Here is a 21,395-nt window from a genome sequence, read left to right as displayed (position 1 = left end):
CAGCTGGACTGCCCTACCTTTATTTCATGTTATTTTCTGCAGGAACATTCTTGCACTTACATTGTGATCAACTGCTCCTTTGAGGACATGGCAGGCAAAATGCAGTTGCTCTGGGCTGAGTGCATCCCACTATGCCTGCCTCAATCCCATCAAATGAGCTCAGCGAAATTAGATCCTACTCCTACAGTTTCTACCCTGTCAAACCAGGGAAATTGGCACCTACATTAATTCCTAAATCAGATTTCAATTCTATTAAAATATGGCTCCAATGAAGAACAACAGCCTCCCCCAATGCCAGCATGATACCGTTCAAGTCAACTGCACAAAACCAGCCAGTGCTCCCTTTGCAGATAGTCATGTTTTGGTGTGAAAGTAAAGGGATTTCATAACAGGTGCTGGAGATGCATCCCAGGAAACTTAAAGACTTTTAGCAACAGAAGACTGGAAGTCCACTTTTACACTACATTCTCCATACATCAGCCAGCAGGTACCATCTGCCAGAGTGGTTTATCACTACAAGCAGCTCCATCCTCTGGGAAATGGGTTGAGACATCAACTCACCATCATGTTAACTGTATTTTGGCATGCCGTGCTGCTGCCAGTTACAGTCATGCACACCAAGACCACTGTGAATTCAATACCTTTCCCATCACCCTGGGGCAGGCACTGAAAAGGCTCTGTGCTCAGGAGAAGCTGTGGCAGAACAGGGACAGCCACGGCTGAAGAGGACCACCTGCAGAGGAAAGGAATTGGAGGAGATAATCCCTGCAGTTATAGTAAGTGGGGGAAAAGAAAATGAGATGATTCACTGGGGATAAAATATAACAGCTTCCTCTACTGTTGAGAGCTTTCTGTGTCCCTTAAAGTCATTTCTGAAGAGAAGACAAGCTGTGAGCTAAACTTACTCCTTCACACTTGATAGGAGCAAATTCTGACCCTGGACAGAATCTCACTGCAACACAGAGCACCAAGTGCCTGTGGAGAAAAGGGAGATGACGGCAGTACATTTTGCTCAAAGATTTCTGCAAATACACAGGCTGGGTTATCAAACTGGGAAGGTTCCCCATCTGTGATCTAAACTTGCTACAAATCCATTTATTTGGGCTTCCTGACTTACATACCGTTTCACTCAAATGCACAGAGGAGTCCTTGAATGCCTAGTTAGAAAGTGCAGGTGGGACTGCCTTCATATGCAATCACTACTGCAGCCAGGAAATCCCAGACTTCCCTATCTATCTTAGACTCTCAATAGGTTCGTTATGAAGTGCATAAGGAAAGTAATCCTGCTCAAGGAATATAATCCTGCTCTCAATCGCCCATAACTTTTGGTAAGTCATTCAAAACATCTTGCCTAGTTTGCACTACTTGACACTGTGCTAGGCAGATCTGCATATTCTGTCCTGAAGACACTACAGCTGAATTTCACATGGCTAGCAAGGCAGAGTCCGAGTGTGAAAAGAAGGCTGAAAATAGCAAAGCAGCTACATGGATATGTGGTTAAGCCACAAACACAGATACCTGAACAGTTTTCATAAAATAAGTATCTTGGGTTGCTGTGCTTCATGGGTATCAAAGCAAAAGCATGTCAAAGAGAAACACATTAAGGCAGCTGGGGGAGGCAGGTGTCCCAGGAGAAAGTGAGGGGGGTATTTCTCCACTCAGAAAATATCAGGATGATATTTGGTTTACATGCAGATGTGAGGATTAATGTTTCCAAATACTTCACCTAGGTTCAAAGCATTACTTAACTCTTGGGGGCTTATCGGAAACACTAACACACCAGTTAGCTTTCTATGAACAGAAGGAGGCTTTCTCTCTCCTCCCGCCCAGGGACTAAGACTTAACCACACAGACCATGTTCAGGGTTTCACAACCATAGATCTGACTTTCACAGCAGGTACTCACATAATCGAAGGGCAGCGTTAGTTTATTTACAGCTGGGGTTGAAATTAAGACAGGATAGAAACAAATGTCCCACAGTTCCAAAAACAAAGCACTGCTTCTGTTTTTGTCATTGGGACAAAACAAATTCTTACTTCTACACACAAAGCTAACAGACTTATCACTAATCAGAGCAATTATTGAATTCCTATTTAAAGATGACCTGAGACATCATTCAGTTGTATCACACCTGGGAATATCATTAGAACAGCAAAACAGAAGCAAAATCATGAATGACTCCACAGTTATAACCATAGCATAGCTACCTCTTCTTAAGTTTCAGGCACTTACTAATAAGAATTTTTGACAATTTTGTTATCCATGCCTATGCAAAATCAGTTCATACATTGGTCAAAACATCTAAAACCGAAATTTCAACAAGTTTAGAACGAAATTATCTGATTCTGGAACGTTTAGGTAATTCTCTATTATAATAACATAAAACTAAAGTTTTAATAAAAACTTTATCACTGAACTTACCTCCAGCAGCAAAACTAGTTCACCAAGGTACTCTCCATAACTACCTTTCTGCTGTGACCTTTTCTTGTTATGTAGCTTCATCTATATACATGCAACAGCAATGGTACCAAAGAACTAATCTCCTTCTAAAAGGGAGTCACAAACCTGCCACAACAGAAGGCATGCTAGAAGGAAATGCACAAGAGCGCGGTAACTGGTCTGTCTCCAGGGAATCGGTATGTCTGTCTTTTCCTGTGGGAAGGCAAGGAAATGCCCATTGAAGGCACAGGTTCCACACACCACTATCTCTGACAAAATGCACCCTTTCCAGGGTTATTTGTTTCCTAGTTGTGCTCAGTTGCCCCAGTCAGAACCAGGGACACACCACACTGAGTGCTGCACCAAAACATATACAACATTGTTAATGCTCAACAGAACTTTTAGGAAGTTTCTATTAAAGACAAAATGCATTAACAGGAGGGCATAGATGAGAACAAGAAGGTTATACACAGATTGCTTTTGAAAGGAGCTCATCTTAATGGAAGTTAAAGCAAACTAGGGGCCCAAGGTATAGTAAAGATGCTTCTTGAAACAGATGAGTGATGCTCAGCATTTTGCTGAGGACTTATGTTGCTGCAGTGTTTTCTCTCCTTCTAGTGAAAACAATCAGTATCACCAAGTTTCCTCTTGAAATGGTGGCAGGGAAACGACTGCTGGCACTTGCGTCATATGGATCTGCTCACGTGACTTAGTGACGAATCTTATTAAAAAGCGAGCACCTCAAGTGAAATGTCTATAGCTCTGTTTGCTTGCATTTACCTTTAGCAACATGGTATGCTTCATTAAATTTCGAAGCAGTGTTTATTAGAAGAGTAAAACGCATCAACATCCTCCACCAGGCTTCTCAGCTTATTTTCATGACGTCAATATTCAGGTTTATTTAATCCAGTGAAAATATACATTGATTAAACATGGTCTCAGAGCATCTCCTGCAGCACTGAAAAATGCAGTAAATAAGAATGGCATATTTTTACTTCTTTCCTTCAGAATCGGATTTACCATTACCATAAAAAAGGTATATCTCACCTTTGCAACCAGCAATTTAAAAAGTCTCTCCCTGCAGTGGGCACTGGGAAGGACTGGCCACCACAGAGTTCCCTGCCTTCTTGATGCCAGGTACCCTCTGGTCTGTTTTTCCTGCCTGGCAATGAATGCTGTTCTATCAAAAGCTTTTCCACAGAATGAATCAAAAGTTAAGCTCAATTGTTACAACTCAACTTAAAATTTAATGCAGGGCAAGTGACTAACACACTGGGGGGGTCTGTTGTACTTCTCTACAAGCTGAGGACTGCTAACAAGAGATTTCAGTGTATATTTCTCCTCTGTAACCTCAACTTAAAAAGCAGTCCAGGCTTTCCTTCCCTCTCTCAAAATTCATTAATAAGCCTTATTCAAGCTGAGATTTTGTATACAAGTTTTCTGCCAAGAACAAATTTTTTACAATTGAGTTTTAAGCTCTTTTAAAAAAAAAATTCAGACATTTATAATGGAAATACTGACAGTGCCCATAATCACAAGTACAGAAACATTATTGCGATAGGTAGTTTGTAACCCATCCAAAAAGAAAAGAAAAGTTGGTGTCTCAACCAAATTCCACGTTCGTTCTGTAACAATGGCCAGTTATGAGATCAGTAAAAACAGGTGCAAACAAAAAATACTGGGGATTTATACACTGATGATGGCAGCATAAAGCCATCACCTTGGTCATTAAAATCTGATTGTGCAAGGGTTTTTTTTAGAAAGTCTTGAATTACTTCATAACTCATTTCTCCTGGGAAAACTCTTCTCCTAGTGGTCATCACAGGCTAACTTGGCAAATCTTTGAATCGTGCTTCCAAATCCTAATAGCTTGTCCATTCCCAGAAATTATTAATATACTGATTTACATTCAGTTTTGTCAATTTTATCTCTTGGCTCAGTCTGATGAAGCCCACTACTACGCATGTGCAGCTCAAATAGTCACACAAAAGCCAGCTATTCCCTGCTGACAGACTAAAGCTCTGTCCTACAATTTGGCCATGAGTTCTCCCCTCTGCCTCAGGATAAACTTTGTGTTCCAGTAAGAAATGGATGGCTGCACACAGTAACAAACTGAATCTCACAGGCTATGCAAAAGCAGTGATGACATACCTGCAACATTGCCTGGAAGAGTTATACCTCAAACAGAAAGAATCGCTGTCCACCTGCAGCAATATTCTCTTAATATTCTGAACACACTTCCAATTCTCTTAACAAATACAGAGTAAACACCATAATGCAAAGCAGAAATACAAAAAAATTTATGCCCTTGGTTGTGTTAAAGAGGTACAAAGCCTAGGTGCTAACAGGCCATGTGGGGAAGCACCACAGCGTCAAGTGTTAACCCCATTCAACACTCTTGCAAAATGAATCTGAGATTGGCAAAATTCAGAAGTGTGGCTCAAAGACATGTGACTGTGAACTGGCCTTGACACCTGCTTATGTCATTAATAAAATATTTAATATATGAAGAACACTGAGTCTCCAAAAGTGCCTTAACCAGCGCTGAAATGTGTTACTCATCCAACAAGAACTCTCACTTCAACGCTGGAAACTACAGAACAAGGAAATCAAATTAAACCTTTACAAGGCAGTCAGCTCAAATGCTAAGTCTGGACTGTGCTACCTGCAAACATTCATTACTAAAAATTACAGATTGCTAGTCCTTTTTACCAGAAAGGGAGTATCGCTCCCTTGCAGTACATTGTGTACAATTATTGGACTCTGAGACAGGCAGCTACACTGGGCTTTTAATATGCTCATTAAACAAGTCCAGTAAATTCAAAGCTGCTTCATACAGATCTGCTGAACTCAAAGCAATCGTCACTTGTTCAGTCTTCCTCTCTGGGTAAAACTAAGTATGGGATGACATTTAACAATTTTCCTTACCTGGAAGAAGTTATTTCAAGAATATCTACATAGGTAAACTGTAATACAGTGAATGTGTTAACGATAAATTGTTTAAGTGACTTGACAGAAATAAAAAGGCAAATTCACACCCAGCAAAAAGGCAGGCTACTCCAAAAAGCTGAGAAGAAAGTAAATTTGTGTTCATTACAATTACTTATGTATCATTTAATTAAGATGTTTCCATAACAACTTCCATCACCTAACTTAAGAGGTCCTGAGAAGTATATTCTTGAAATTCCACAAGTGACAGGACTAAATCTCGCCTCCACTTCATCACAGGAAATTTGGAAAGCAGCCTCTGGGAACAGTACTGCCGCTCTGCAACTCACTGAGTTTATGTTTATCTTGTAAAAAAAGAAGAAGTTAGCCCTTCCATATACACACACTTTTAAGATAACACGATTTTCTTCTCAGCTTCAAGTTAGGCACTGAAGTATTTTGTTATGATTAGCTTTATCACATTGAATCCAAATGCTCTGGATTATTAATCAACTCTTCTGACAGGTCTCCAATAATGAAACACGCCATGCAGCTAACAATGACTCACCATTCATACTAAGCTGATAAACAGAAAAGGAAGACAGGCAAGTTCTCAGATCCTACCCAGGCAGCCCACAGCTTTAGGAAACCCCTTCCATTTACTTTCTCACCAGCAAAACTAGTGTATTTGTTGGCTTTGACGTGGCAAACTTCCCACTTGCCTGCTCCCATTCTACCCATAGATGGCGGCTACCACATCAAAGACTATTAGTACCCAAAGCATCTACATTGTCTCGAGAGCTGAGGACATGTGAAAAGCAAGTTAATGCCCTCTCAAGTAAAACATTAAATCCTCCACTTCCTTTTTGCTTAATACCTCCTTAAATTCTCTGCCTTGTTTTGAAATGTCTGTTCACCCTTCAAGCTAATTTGCTGTTTTACCATGTACCATGCTACGCCTACGCCATAACACCATTATCAGAAGAAGAAACCACTTCACACAGCAGTTTCTTCTCAGGCTGCTGGGGATCCAAATTCAAATCCCACTTCTCCATTGGACCCAAAGTCACCACTTCCACCTCCACAGTTTGGCTACACTGGACCCTGGCACTAGGGGATGGAAGATGCATAGAGAGAAAGCAAGTGAAGGATATAACATAGGGGTAGTGATTGGCCATGTGAAGTGTTGAAGCAGGCACACACTCTCCCACCTAAGTCTACCTGTCTCACCCACAGACTACAGAATCAAGTACTTTATAACCCCTAGCCCCCCAATTACACAGCACTGGGAGAAGTCAAATGACACCAGGAGGTTGCACATAAGGCACTGGGAGTAACTGCGGTTCTTGTTTAAGCAATTATAACAAGCTGGGGAATACTTGCTCCATAACCTGCAACACCCCCCTGCACACACGTGCTGCTCAGTGGCATCAGCAGCTCCACGGGCACTCTGCTGGGGCAGCACCCCCCAGATACCCCAGCCCCGCCTCACTGCCGTTTTCTGAAGTTAAAGCTTTTGCTGCATGTTGCAGATGATTAAATGGCTTTTACAGTCCCTGGTCCAAAACAAATTAAAAGGGATACAAGTCCAAAAACATCCGGTGATAAGCGTTTGTTCACAGTGAAACAATTAAACGGAAGGATTTGTCTTGTTAAACATACAAAAGGTTATCGATAACCTACCAGTTCACACCATGTCTTCCATCTCCAGGGAGGGACCAGTTCTCACTCCATAACAATGCACCTGTACTGCAAGCCATCAGCAGACGTGGCCAGTCACCTCCACCATAGACATCCTTCCTCTAAGGAGCACACTCAAACCAACTGAGAAAGGCTTCTGAAGATCAAAGGCTACCTGCAACGCAAACTTGACTTCAAACCAAGTATATGATCAAACCTGCTTCCTTGTAAAATCTTAACAGGACTCCACCATAATAAAACTAAGCAAGTTATTAAATTCTTAACTAATAATTTTCTTTCTAATTTGACCACATCGTAAAGTTGTCTTAATACCTCCCAGAAGTTATTTTACTGCATTATGCACAAGAGTACAATTAAAATGTTCTACCCAAGCTCTACAATATGAATGGTTTTCATAATTTCTTAACAGAATATTGCTTTCTTTGCCCAGTACAGTCCATACATCCCCAATTTATCAAACCCTTAGTCTAGGCTAGTTAAAAATTAAGTCAATACTTCAAAAACTGGATGAAACCAGTTTCAGTGCTCACACCATTCAACTGTATGCCTCTTATTTTATCCTCTCATCATGTTCTGTTCCCCCCAAATTCCACTTCAAATGACACTGAAGCAAGCTATGAATTTGTAACTGAAAGATGCAACTTAAACATTTAATAGCTTCAAAACTGCCAATGACATAACACAATGAGCCAGGATCAGCAAGCTCTAAAAGCACTGAGACCTGACCTAAAAGAAAAACAGAAAGTTGCTATGGTGCTTTGAAATTAGAGGTCAAGGTAAATTAATACACAAATCAGTCTCACTATAGACACTGTTCTCACCTGCATAAATATTTCACAGCAAGTCATATAAAACATATGGATATTGCAACAGGGGTACAGTGAAACAAGCATGCTACAGCCCTCCAATACAAAAAGTAGTACGTTTTATTTTTCTTTAATGATAAAACACAGAACTTTTAGTAGTATAAATTACTCCAGCATATTAGCTCGAAACCTTGCAAGCTACAGTTCATGTAACTATGCATTACTTGGGAATTTAAACCGCTCTTGTTCCTTTCGAACAGTCAAAAATTGCCACACAAATACCAATGTACTCTTGACCTCCACAGGGAGTGGCTCATTCCTGTTTAACATGCCAACAACCACTTAAGACGAAGTTTCCCCATCGCTGGCCTAACATGCTCATCTATCATATCAAAACTGTCACGTGCACTTGTATGATTTACTAGATTCTAAAGGTATTCACTTCTAATGAATATTAGCTTTTCCAAAGCAACGCCCAAAAGTTTAAACATCCTAAAGACTCTGGGTCTTTCCTTTTTTTTCCTCTCCTCATAGCCAAGCGGAAGGACACATGTCAAATTTTCACCCTGGAGTCATCAGCTGCAAAGCTTCATCTTAAGAGAAAATTCTTCAGGTAAGTCCTTCCACAGGTACAACAACATGAAATGAAAACATTTCAACACACAGCATTTTACTTTAATTTGAGAAGAATCACTGAATAGACTTACCAAATTTTGTCTATAAACCACCGACTTCAAAACAAACCTCTAAAATCAGTTTTCTGCTCAAAACAAGTTTTGCTGTAGACCTGCACTCAATTCTCTAAGCTTGTAACTCAGAAAGGTTGACTAACCTCAACTTTAACTATAACGTTTACACAAGCATAAATATCCTGTAATGTGTAATGTATTAAGGCATGATTTATACCTTCTTCAGTGCAAATTTTAAAAAATCATCTCTGTCTTGTCTGTATTCACTTCCACTTATCAAAGACACATGAACTGGGATTCTCTATTCCCAACTCACTCATTTATTCTGTATTTACTTCTCCACAGTGAGAATATCGGGAAGACTGTGCTGGAAAAATTTGACAGGGTTTGGGTAGAATTTTTTTCATAACCATGTATCAAAGATAATTAATTCGGGGGGGTGTGTGGTGTGATATTTTTATTGTGAAGAAAAGGTTATGTATACCTGGTAAAGAAATAAAGCAAGCTTCTCCTGGTATGTCTTGGGAAAGAGCAGAGGTTTTGCTAAGCCCACATTATTTTTCATTTCAGAGCTGAGGGGGTGCGACACAGGCAGCAAGATATTTATTCCGATGCTGTTCTGACTAACCCTGGAAAATAAGAGACTTGAAAAATTTTAAAAGATGGCAGCAACTAATAAAGCAGCACCTGTGGCAAATTTAAAATTCAATGTTGATGTTTTTCATCACATTTTTTATATCATAATTCTATAATGTACAGTACATCCAGCCATGGACTTAGCTGGAAAAACACTTTACACTAAAAATGGTCAACGCAGTTTAAACAAAGAGCATTTGCTTGGGTTTCTTCCTAGCCAGGACATAGGAACTGTGCTATACACTTCCTCACATCTGCAAAGGGGACAAGATTTTCTTTAATAGACACAAAGGCATAGAGCTGCTCATTAGAGGCAAGTATTTAATCTCCTCCTGGTCCCTCAGGTCACCCAAGTGACATGGATCAACTTATGCAACCAGCTACTTTTATGTAAGAAGTTAAGGCTGAGGCAAGGTGCAGGGCATGGCATTTGGGCCACGAGGAGGGGTAGGAGGGAGCATGCCCAGCCTGTTGAGCAGCAGAGGTGTTGAGGCAAGTCGATGAAGACAAAAATATCCGGATGTGAAATATCCGAAGGAAGAGTATTTGACAAATACTTAGTGCTTTCTAAAGTAATTGATCCTTAGCTGGTGAAACCACAGTGTTAATCAGAGAGGGTGATATGCCAGTGTTGGGAGCTCTATTTCCTAATACCACAAAAGCCCTGCACAAAGACTTATGTATATTTTGTTGTCTGTAATTTTGTACAACGCCCTTTCCTCCAGCACTGGTCCTCAGAATGCATTATACATTGTTAGAGGAGATTAGTTTAACTGCAGATTATTTTTTTTTCTTTCTTTCTTTCACAAAGCACTTAACAGAAATCAGTGCTTGGGAACTGGAGCTCTGAAGCACAGTCTAACAGTTTACTCATGATCATAGCAACTAATTGCTCAAAGACAAGCCTCAGGCCTCAGGACCATTCCCATGTCACTGAAGTTGGCTGCTGCAGTGATGTGCCACTCATCCCCGAGAAACCAGTGTAGTTAACTTGCTTAAGCGGCTTTGCTGGTGCAGGAGGGTGGACAGCTGAATAACTGACCACTGGATAATGCTGACTCCTTCAGTGACAAAAAGACAATGGTGGGGTGGGGGGGTGGAAATCCATTTTGACATGTGGTAGTGGTTTTGTTAGCAAAAGTCTGCCCAAGGTCTCAGTCAGCTCATAGGAAATTACTGTGTAGACAGAGACACTGCCCTGACAAGGCCAGCCTTCCCCTCCCAGCCCTTCCTTTACTTGACAATGATGGCTGCCACCACACCTAGTCTTTGGGCTCCGTTATATCTTAGCCACTGATAGGAGTCACTCCATGGGAAAGTAGGATGGTGGGACTAAAATGATGTCAGGTACCATGAAGAACATTTTCCTTTTTTGCTTTACAAACTTTTGAAGCTTACAAGAGGAGAGCCATCCGCTTCTATGCCTTTTTTTTTTCTACAAACGAGTTTTAACAATGCATATCCTGCCAGGAAATGTTACCATGCATTAGTGATAAAGCGTTACATAAAAAGGTAAATTAAGTTTCCAAGACGTGAATCTGAGCTGATAAACATATTACATCCACAGTTCAACAACTGTGCAGAGAAGAAAAAAGAATAAACAGTTTTAGAGAAAGCTTCGGGAATATGGGTGAAAAAACAGGAAGAGTAGATAAAGTAATGCCATGCTGTCAAAACACTGCTTGGACTATGCATGAAGCATAGCTACCAAACTAAATCAGATTAAACTAATGGCCATCCATTAACCTTGGGTACGTCTACATGGTGCAATACAGACCCGAAGAGGTAAGCTCAAGCACCAGATGGCTTGCCAACACAGCACTCACCCATGGCATTAGACCCCCTGCTCAGCTAGATAAATAAACTAGAGCCAGATGAGCCATTTATTCTCACCCAGGGGCAGCAGCGGTGGTGATGCTGCACAGCTCTTCAGTACCGGAGGCAGCAACTCTGCTCCAGGCCGGGTGACACAGCCAGGCGCAGTCACCGGAAAGATCGCTGGTACATTCCCTCTGGATACTGCTCTAATATGGAGACACTGAAAGAAATTAGCAGGGAGGCCATACACTGCCTCTAACACCAGCAAGCCAATTACACATTTAAGGGATAACTGCGAGAACAGAAAGGCATTTGCAAAGCTCCACAGCTGCCAGGCTGCTTTGCCAAGAGTGTGAGCTTAAAGGCCAGGGGACAGTACTTGGTTAGAAAGAGACTGTGTTGAAACGGGCAGCAAGCTGTTCCCAAGGCGGTCAGGCAGTGCAGGGCATGGATCCTGCAGCATCATTAGAAGCAGCTGGGCTCTGCCTAGATTTGTTGTGGATGGGACCCTTTAGAGAGGATGCTTGTCACCGGACAAGCTCTCGTGCTCGCACTGAAGGGAGAAGAGCTACAAGTCCAAACCTAAGCCAGACTATCACAGCAGTTGTAGTTACTACAAGGGGCTACAGCTGCAGACCTGACCTGCACAGAAAATTTAAAAAAAAAAAAAAAAAGAAAATCAGGCAATCTGACATCAAAAGGGGTGATAAAACCCTGGAGGAAATTCACTTTACCAGAAAAAAATCAAGTAGGGCATAGAGATGAGTTACCTGGCTACCGTACTTAAGGGTTTTACCAGAACTCCCTACCCCCCTGAACAGTCATTAGGTCAGGAAGAAAGAGAAGCTGCTGAGATAACCCTCCCACTTCACACAGCTCCTTGGGACTTTCCCCAGACAGCACCAACCTGGCAAACACGATGCCATGAGGGATTTAAAGAAACCACAGGAAAAGAGATGCCAATTTCTATAGAGCTTACAAACAAAAGTAGCCAACGCTCATTCCAACAAGCAAAAAGCAAGGAGAACAGAACAGAAGTATGTCCTGGCAGCTAGCTAATTAGCAAAAGCATTACAGTCAGGACTTCCAAGCACCAACAAGAACTAAGCAGGATATACACCTTTATGCAGGATTTTTTTCAGACAGAACAGAGAACGATGTCTGGGGAATTCTTCACCAGTCACTTTTTGCAACCAAAATACACAAGTGCTAATTAGATCATGCCAAGTCTTCATTTTCACACTTCTAAAGCTGCTCAATTAAAAGTATGTGTTTTGGCACTGCTCTCTGTTTCAAAATAATTTAGACAAAGCTAAAAACAAAGAAATGCTTCAAGCCCAGGAGGTGATACATGGAGCTGAAGATGGATGAATCATTAGCATACTGGAAACCTAAAAAACTCATGAGAGACATACACAGACCTACATTCATGAAACAGTTATTGCCTGACATGACAGAACACAGAAAACAAAAACAAACCAGTAGAAACAGTGAGAAAGCAAGGAAACATATAAATGTGACTGCCTTTTTCAGGAGGGTTAGTAGATCAGCACTCTACCCTGCAGTATTTTCCTAGAGTGGTTACCAACACTTTTTAAAATGCCTCCGCGTAGTTAAGGCTGGGATAAAAACTTGAAAGTGCAGATAAAATCTGGGACCTTCAAAAACCCACACCAGTTGTTTTATCAGTGAGCACATGCTGAGAAATTATGTCAAGTACACAACTACTGAAGCAGTGAGGAATTTGTGGGAAAAGATAATCAGGAGGAATTTTAATTTATCTTTCAGTGTTTTGAGTGGCATCTCTTAAATAAACTTGATTGAAAGCATCACTTGCAATTCTTCAAGATGTTGCAGAAAGAGATGCTGCCACCATTACAGGTTCCAGGGCATTGATTTATATGTTAATTGGGTGAAGGATAATACCAAGTAGCAAGCAAGTAAGACTTCCTATGTTAGCAGGGTTAAGAAAACTGCTGTTGATGCATACAAATCACTGCCCTCCTTCCACTGCATGATAGTGCACCAAGAATAGACTCATTCCCAGTTCTTGTGATGTGCCTAGCAGTTAGGACATCAGATTCAGAAATTTGAGAAGGGAATCCCCTCATAGCAAATAATGTCACAAAGCTAGGAGAACAGGGAGTGGGAGGCCAGGAGATCTTCGCAACCTGGCTACACTTTGCCTCGTCTGGAAGAAGACACAGTAACAGTGTTTGGGATAAGGCACGACCATCCCAGCCCTTTGAAGCTGGCAGCATGCTGATTCAAAACCTAACTGTTAGACTTCAGAGAACTTTATCTTAGATAGTTACAAATTACCTTGTGTCAACAACAAATTTAAGGCATCCCATCCCTGATGACAAATATCTTCCATATCTCCAAAAACCATGTGGTTATAAAGGAAGTCCCACATCTTGCCCCAAAGAGCTTGTCGTAGAAAAATCTCTGTCACTCCTCCAGCTGCTGCAATTCTTCGTTTACATAAATCACCTCTATTTTAGATTCCTTGTCCCTCTGATTTATGGCTTTGAGAAAAATAAATATGAGTTAAGGAAATAAGGGAAAAGAGTTAATGAGCCAACTTTAGTAGCTTTGACCACATGTAAATACTGCAGCTAATTGTTTCTCTGCCAGCTGATAACGAGAACAAACATGCAAATAGATACGTAGCACTTTTCTTCAGAACTTAGGACACGATCCAAAAGCACCTCACTTAGGTACTCTAAAGATTAACAGCTTTTTAATGTCATAGTAGTTCTTCATTTCTCCAGCTATCAAGCTAAATTAGGGGTACAATCTCCTTAAAAAAAACCCATAGTATAACATTCATTGTACAAATATTAGGCCAGATGGGAATTTTATCATCAGTACACTTTTTTTTAAGCTTATTTCTAATTATGTGGATCTGAAAGAAACCCAGGCTATTGAAAATCTGGTCAGTCTTTCAAGAAAGCATTTATAAAAAGTTAAGTGAGTTTAATGTGTGTGACATTCCAAAAACCAATCCCATCACAACAACAGGTATCCTGACTCACTCTTATAAGGTGTGGGCTCCAAACACTCATGTGATATCATCAAATAAGTCTCCAAACTGGCAAAAAGCAAACAGTTCTAAGAAATACTAATTCCACAGGAACCGAAAAGTAAGAAAAGTCCAAAATGATAGTTGTTATATAAGAGATTGGATTAAGAATAATCTACTGTGATGTGTGCATATTTACAGAAGACTTGGAAGAATAGAGTTTAAAACACTCACTTGAAGAAAAGTTAGTTGTTAAAGGAAACAATTTGCTGTACTAGATTATATTCATGTGACCAAGAAAAAAAAAATGAACAGGAACAGAGATCAGGTATTAAATGAAGGCTTGACTCCTATTCTAAAGTAAGATCAGATGCCCCCACGAGCACTTCCTTCCATTCAAGATGTAGCTCTTCCAGGAACATGCACTGAAATTTAGTGGTATCTCACACAGCCTGAAGTCACCCCCATCACAAGGGGCTTAATCTGCTATTACTCCAATGGGGATATAACAACTGACTACATGTGAGATGAATGATTATTTAATGCTTGACTGTTCACCTAAGGGTAACGTTTTTATCTTATTCTGCATCTGCGCAGCCCAACCACATCTGCAGTGTAATCCTGCGCTGGTAGGACAGGATGCAGGCAGTCAATAAAAAGAAGCTTGCCTTCCTACCTAAACAATTTGCCTTCTAATATCACTCTTACCCAGCACAGGAGGAGGAAGAATAAAAAGGACATTAGATTGTTCAAAAACTCTGTACCTTTCTTGTGATTTTACTATTTGGGATCCTGGTTTTGGCTTTCTGATCAGAAAGACAGAGGCAGGTATTGACAGGAAAGGTCCTTCTCAGGAAGGTAAGGTTGCTTGCAACATCCAAAAACGCTGGTATTTCTGCCTCCTTGTTTTACACATCCAGGGGGAGGCAAAGGATGAACGCAGCACTGGGTCACAGCAATCTCACACAACCCAGATCATTATAGTTATTTTATCATTATATACACCATAAAAAGCATGCCAGGTCTTGCTATTAAAACTCACTGTGTTAAGACGTTGGTTGATTCACTTCAAGTGATATTTGATTAACAAAATGTGAAAGCAACATCTGCAAGAAGAGCAAATGTAATGCCACATATGTCTCAGTCAGCAAGACTTCCTATTTTCTCAGCGTTTTTGCTATCAACCTGTATTGCTGTTCCATATCCAGCCAGTTTGGAGCTAAGCAAAGCCTGGAAAGAGCCGTGCCACCTCACAGCGAAGGTCCATCAGACCCGGCAGTGTGGAACAACATGTGGCCATCCAGAGAATAGCACAACCAGAAAATAAGCATGTAATGAAGCTTCTCCAGATTCTACCAATTTGTGGTTTGGGGATTTTCCGAGATGGGGTGGGGAGTGCATGCACATGCGTGCGACCATCAACTTACAGCCCACACTGTAAAGTCTACAGCAAAACAAACTAAAAAAAAACAAACAACTCCCCTTCCTCCCTACAGCATCCATCAACCTTTCAGATTTGCGAGCGCTCTGCTTTTCTGGACATCTTCCTAGCCGGCTTCTTAGGCTTCCCACTTTACTCCTAGATATCATGAATTACACTTGAATGTTTTTGGCGTGCCAGAACACTTACTATTTCAATAATGACTTCTCCAGAACTTTTTTTTTTATTATTATGAATGTAATGTTTCCAAACAACATTCTTGATTGCTAAGACTCAAACAGTATTGCTGTGATAACCCTCTAAGAACCCCATCTCCTCCTGAGTTACTGTTATCCTTGCATTAGCTGGGAGATTTTGAGAAGAAACTGACTCTCAGAAGAATTTTGTTGAAATGAATCATTACTCACCAGGGCAAATCCAAAGCTAGCATCCCCTCCGGACAACTAATGGTTCATAGGTTTTCACCAACAGTTGGAGGCAGTGACTTACCAGCATACGTAGCTCTGTTCAAACTATAAATGGTGATATTTGTGATGTCTGCTTGAATCAAATTGTACCTTCTCTGAGTTTGTTCGTAATTATGGCAACAACAGTCACAGCTGGGAAAAGCGAATTGTAGTTTATGTCTTTTGTACAGAAAGTGTTTAAATATTTATCTCTGATATACGGCTCTAGAAGAGGCAGCTCTAAGATCTCCTGCTGCACCATATTGTATCTGACACCTCAGTGTTGAACAGAACATGAGCTTTCATGAGCTATAAAGAATTACTATTTCCATCACTTTCGGACACTTCATGACTAAAATGCTGGACCCATTATCCTATTATCCAGCAACGCACACTGTACATAAGTGAGCAGTTCTACATCCTTGGCCTTGGAGACCTTCTGACAAGATCAAAAGAACCAGATGAAAATAGTGAAAAGGAGCACTTTAAGCTGAGGGGGAAATGATTCATGAAACAACAACAACAAAAGATACCACTTGCAGGCACTGCTCTCTGAGACACTGGCAGGTTAACCTGTCATTTTTTTATGTACATATATAGTATATGGTGTTATTGTTTTAATATACCACTGCTGCAAACAGATGCAGAACTGGAGATCTCTCTGCATATTGTAGCAAGCAATAGGGGGTTGGACCCCAAAATTCCTTTCGGGCAGTTTTGAGCAGCAAAAAGTCCTCATCTGGGTACTATTTTCAGAGTAAGACTCTAAAATTTCAGCCATAGCATGCAATGCGTGAGACGGTTGTCATGAAAAACATTCCACATTATAAACTACTACTCTAAAAGCACCAGAGATTCGGCCAGGAATCTAAGCCCCAAGTGATATCAAATGACTTATTATGCTATTTCCTTCTACCAAAGAAATTACATCTTGCAAGAAAAACCAAAACAGATATCTGAAATTAAACAAATTCTGCCTGGCAATTAAGCAGACAGTAAAAGAGCAAAAAGAGGCTGTGAGGAAAGATGGGTTAGTTTTATCCTTTATACTGACACGTTGCTTCCCTCCTTGATGAGCCTGAGAAATATTGCTGTAATCGTCATATCAACATTTTCTTGCCTTCCAGTAATTATGCCACTGTATAACTGAAGCTCCTGAAATTGATGTAAGCACAACTCCATAAAACATAATAAGAACCCATGGGTGGAAGTTAAAGTAGTGAAAATCAGTCAGGAAATAGAGCATCATTTTTCTTCTTTATCAGAATAATTGACAAGGACTGAGCTAAATCCTCTGTCACTGGCTATCTTTTATTGTGACGTTCTTCCAAAAGATAAAGGCACAGATTCAGGGAAGCCCTACAGCTTGAAGTAAAGAAGGGGACAGTCTAGCTAACTGCAACGATACTCTGACTTCATTTGCTAAGAGTAGGTTAAGTACCTGGAAAAACAGTCTAAGTCAAATACCTTACTTTGCAAAAGCTAAATATTTGAAAGTTACCATAGCACCTCAATATTCCCAAGATGTAACACAAGAGGACAGGAGAGGAACTTCTGAAATAGAGCCTCCAAATGCGGTCACTGCAATGCACGCCACTCAACCCTGGAAGGAAGCCAATGGCCACCTTCTTCAGGAGTGCAAGATAACAAATTTTGGGGACAAAATGTCTCTCCCTCAGGCTGGTGGTGCCACACTGAAATTGTTGGCTCTTGATCGGAACTAATAGTAAGCACAGAAATATGAACTGACAAACTGATCATCACTGAACAGCAAGCAGCTCTCCCAGAGGATGTATGAACAAACAGAGCTTTAAGACCAGACGGAATAAGCACAGGGAGGACCACAGTAGCTCATCCAAGCACTTGATGCACATGCTGGGAAGGATACGATGTTGAGAAATTCAAGCCTGATAAATTTCCCACAACTGAGCCAGGAACTGGAGGGCTGGAGGAAGAAAATATTGCTGTCCCTCTCAAGAAGGTATTATATAAAGTATAATCATACATCTAGAGTATTTCACCATCCCCTTATATTTCACTGTGGCATTTATACCTGTGTGTAAGGTATCACCATTACAGGCTCAGCAGAACACAGTATGTCCCTGGAGAAACTGCTCTCCAGATGGTGGTGTTCTCTCACAGGCACTTGACCCGCAAAGACTGATTCATGGGTACAGGGCAGCTCCCAACTTTCTCAACTCTTCAAACACACACAGATTGCCCTATCCAAAATCCATAGGTTTATCAGTCACATGTTTTCCCCCTTCCTCCCATTTACACACATAAATTGAACCGAGGTTCCAGCTAAGTCAAGTCCTGCCATTACTGGGATGCAGCATTACACTGTGACTTTGCATGAAGAGGTCCATGGCAGGAATCACCTGCACTAGCAATGGCAAGATCTTCCCCCAGAGCACCCAGAGGCAATCCAGGGTGCTTGAAACTCAGAAGGCACAGACCCGTCACACTGCTGTAACAGCAACCTCATCTTGTGCAAGACACTGGTTTGCCAGCAAAAAACCCAGCTCAGTTCTTGGTGGAGCACAGACTAATGGGTTGGGAATAGTGAACCATAAAAATAATCAGCACGCACATCTCAATCCTAACAAACCAATATGTACAGAGCCTGTAAAGTCTCCTCTGAGAGCATCAGTTATACCATATATCTGATTTACATTTTTCAAGGAAATAATTGAAGCTGTTCAGCTTGTTCCAAAGGCCCAATGGGAAGGAGAAAACCCTCAAGACACCTATGTGGCAGCTTTGCAGCAGCATGAGACTAAACAAATGGAAAAATCTAAAATAGGTTGCGACAGTTTATCATTAATCAGTATGAATTACTTGGCAGAATGCAGTATCTTTCAGTGCAACTTAGTGGCACCTTTCCCAAAGAACTAATACAAACATGAGTGCATAGCAAGAGATTCAGGGAGCAGGGGAAAAGGGATGTCATCGCTGATTAAGTTGCTGATGGAAAGAAACAAAAAATTAGACAACACAGGGCAGCACCTGTGTGGCTGAAAAACATGACTGGCATGTTCCAGCTACTTCATTTGGCAAGGTTAAATTCACCATGGAAGAATCATAATCATACTACAAAATGCTAAAGTCTTCTGAATTGCCTCCTTGCAGTCAGGTATCACTTCTCCACCAGTTCTATTTATTCCAGCATTTGCCCAGGACAGGGAGAATATTCTGAACCCTTCCTCTTGTATGCATAAAAGAACACTACTGTTGAATATATGAAGGTATGAGGATGGGGGGGGGGAAGAGAGAGAGGCGTTATCTTTATGTAGAGCCAGATATAAATGGAAAACTGTAGACAAAGTTTCCAGCTCAGGCAACCTCTATCAAGCCTACAAAGAAGCCCTTGTGCTGGCAGGTCCTGGCAAAGGATCTAAGCACCCAAACTATTCCATTTTTCCAACTACATGAAATGGTCTAATACAAAAGATAATTTACGTATATGGATTTGGTGATCCAAACATATAGTAATCATCACAGATTTAGTGAACTCTGATTTGGACTCTTGCATAGCTATCAAAGAAATTTTGCTTTGACCCTCAAAATTGGTTTTCAGAGGTTACATAGATAGCAGCAGACCTCTTTCCTATATTTGTATATGGATATCCTTGTAGTATCTTAGACCCCACCTATGGTTGCCTTTTGCATAAGCTAGTTTTGCATTTACATATGTCAATAAATACTTAGGTCGTTTACTCATTTTATGCATATTTAAAAGGAAGAGACAAGTTCTAGTATGTTTCAAACCATCATTTCCACTGCCATTAGATATAAACAGAGAAGGTAGAAGGTTCAACAAATGACCAGACTGAAGACCTTGCATTTGCAAGCCTAAAAACACATAACTTCAAACAAAAACAGGCAGAGAAGGTAACTAGAATGAGGAAAAAACACCAGGCCAAAGTAGTTCAGACGAGTCCCCACCCTGCTGTATAATCACCCTCACTATTACTTTTGCCCCAAAGATATACAATAGTCTTTAAATTCTCAAGAAGAGTTCAAAAACCATGTTTGGAAAACAATTTGTGGCAGTTTTGTCATGCTTACGTGTGAAAACCCATGTTAAAATTGCTAACTGTAACTTACATCTCCCAGCAACTAGAGAAAAGGAGTAAGAACTTTCCTTGCATAGTGGTGTTAAAAGATAAACCCACAAACAAGATAAAATTATCCAGATGTTTGAAAGGACTTTGAGTTTGATCAGTGAAAGAAAAAAAAACCCAGAGTGATCTTAGTAAAATTCTCAGACATGAAAATGAAAAATGGATTCTCCCACATTTCCATTGCTCCAATCATTTCACACATTGTTCATTCATGTAAAGAAGGGTATTACCACAAAATCTGGAGCTGTGACAAGATAAGCTTTCCATGGACTGACCACCCACAAATTAGAGAGAGTTAATCATTACTAAAGCTTTGTGAGCAGCACTTGTCAAATACACAAGCAATTGCAAACACCTACACAGAACTATCCAGTGCCACAGCATGAAGACAGCTAAATAACAGGTATCAAAAGTCACCTCTGACAACCATGCTTTGAAACAGCCTTGTCATCAGACTTCTCCACACAGTGATAAAGAAGGCCATTCCATGCAAAGACTGAGGTTTCAACACTTTAGGTATCACTTCTTCCAAACGTTGTAATGGATAAAGTGTTCTAATGTACTGCAGCATAAACCACAGTTTAGCTAATCTGATTTGTAGGAAATTCTCTATTCTCTGTCCCAGGCCTTAAGTTTAGTGAAGAAAACAGTAATAAGCTCTTTCTGTCAAATCACAGTAAAATATATTGAACTGACCTTCCACTGTTCCTTGGGAAGCAGTTTCACTATCACGATGTCACCATTCAGGGCTCTGTTGCGAGCAACCACTCCATCAATAAAGATATCGCGAGTCCCATCCTAGTCAAAGAGGAAGAAAAATAAGTGCCAGACCAAAACATATTAAATTACAGTTGTTATGAGGTTTAAAACAGTCATCAAAAAAGACACAAACCCTGGTGAGATAAACATCCTGCAGTTGTGCACAGAAATGAAATGGATTCACCATATGCCTTTCAACACGCAGTATCTTTCAGCAAATAAGCTCTTTTGTATGTATGTGCCAGCACAGCAGTTCCACACTATTTGCACGCTTGCAGGGCTATGATCTTATTGGCATCACGGAGACATGATGGAATGTCTCATATGACTGGAGTGTTGGAATGGAAGGGTACGGGCTCTTTAGAAAGGACAGGCAGGGGAGACGAGGAGGGGGTGTCACCCTCTATGTCAATGACCAGCTGGAGTGCATGGAGCTCTGCCTGGAGATAGATGAGGAGCTGACCAAGAGCTTCTGGGTCAGGATTAAAGGGAGGACAGGGACAGGTGACATTAGAGTGGGGGTTCGCTACAGGCCACCTGACCAGGAAGACCAAGCAGATGAGGCCCTCTATAGACAGAT

At 40.8% G+C, this 21,395-nt stretch overlaps 1 protein-coding gene across 1 annotated transcript in view; it reads right to left on the bottom strand.

The window, feature by feature from the left end:
* DIS3L2 (DIS3 like 3'-5' exoribonuclease 2) overlaps window positions 1-21,395 on the bottom strand; it is a 196,262-nt gene that overhangs the window by 143,849 nt on the left and 31,018 nt on the right. Inside the window, 1 exon segment of the mRNA XM_052803032.1 lies at window positions 20,753-20,854. Coding sequence (XP_052658992.1) covers window positions 20,753-20,854 — 102 coding nt within the window.

This window comes from Harpia harpyja, chromosome 12 (genome assembly GCF_026419915.1).
Source record: "Harpia harpyja isolate bHarHar1 chromosome 12, bHarHar1 primary haplotype, whole genome shotgun sequence".
NCBI lineage: Eukaryota > Metazoa > Chordata > Aves > Accipitriformes > Accipitridae > Harpia > Harpia harpyja.
Note: the sequence above shows the minus strand (reverse complement) of the source record. Positions and strands in the feature narration are given on the sequence as shown.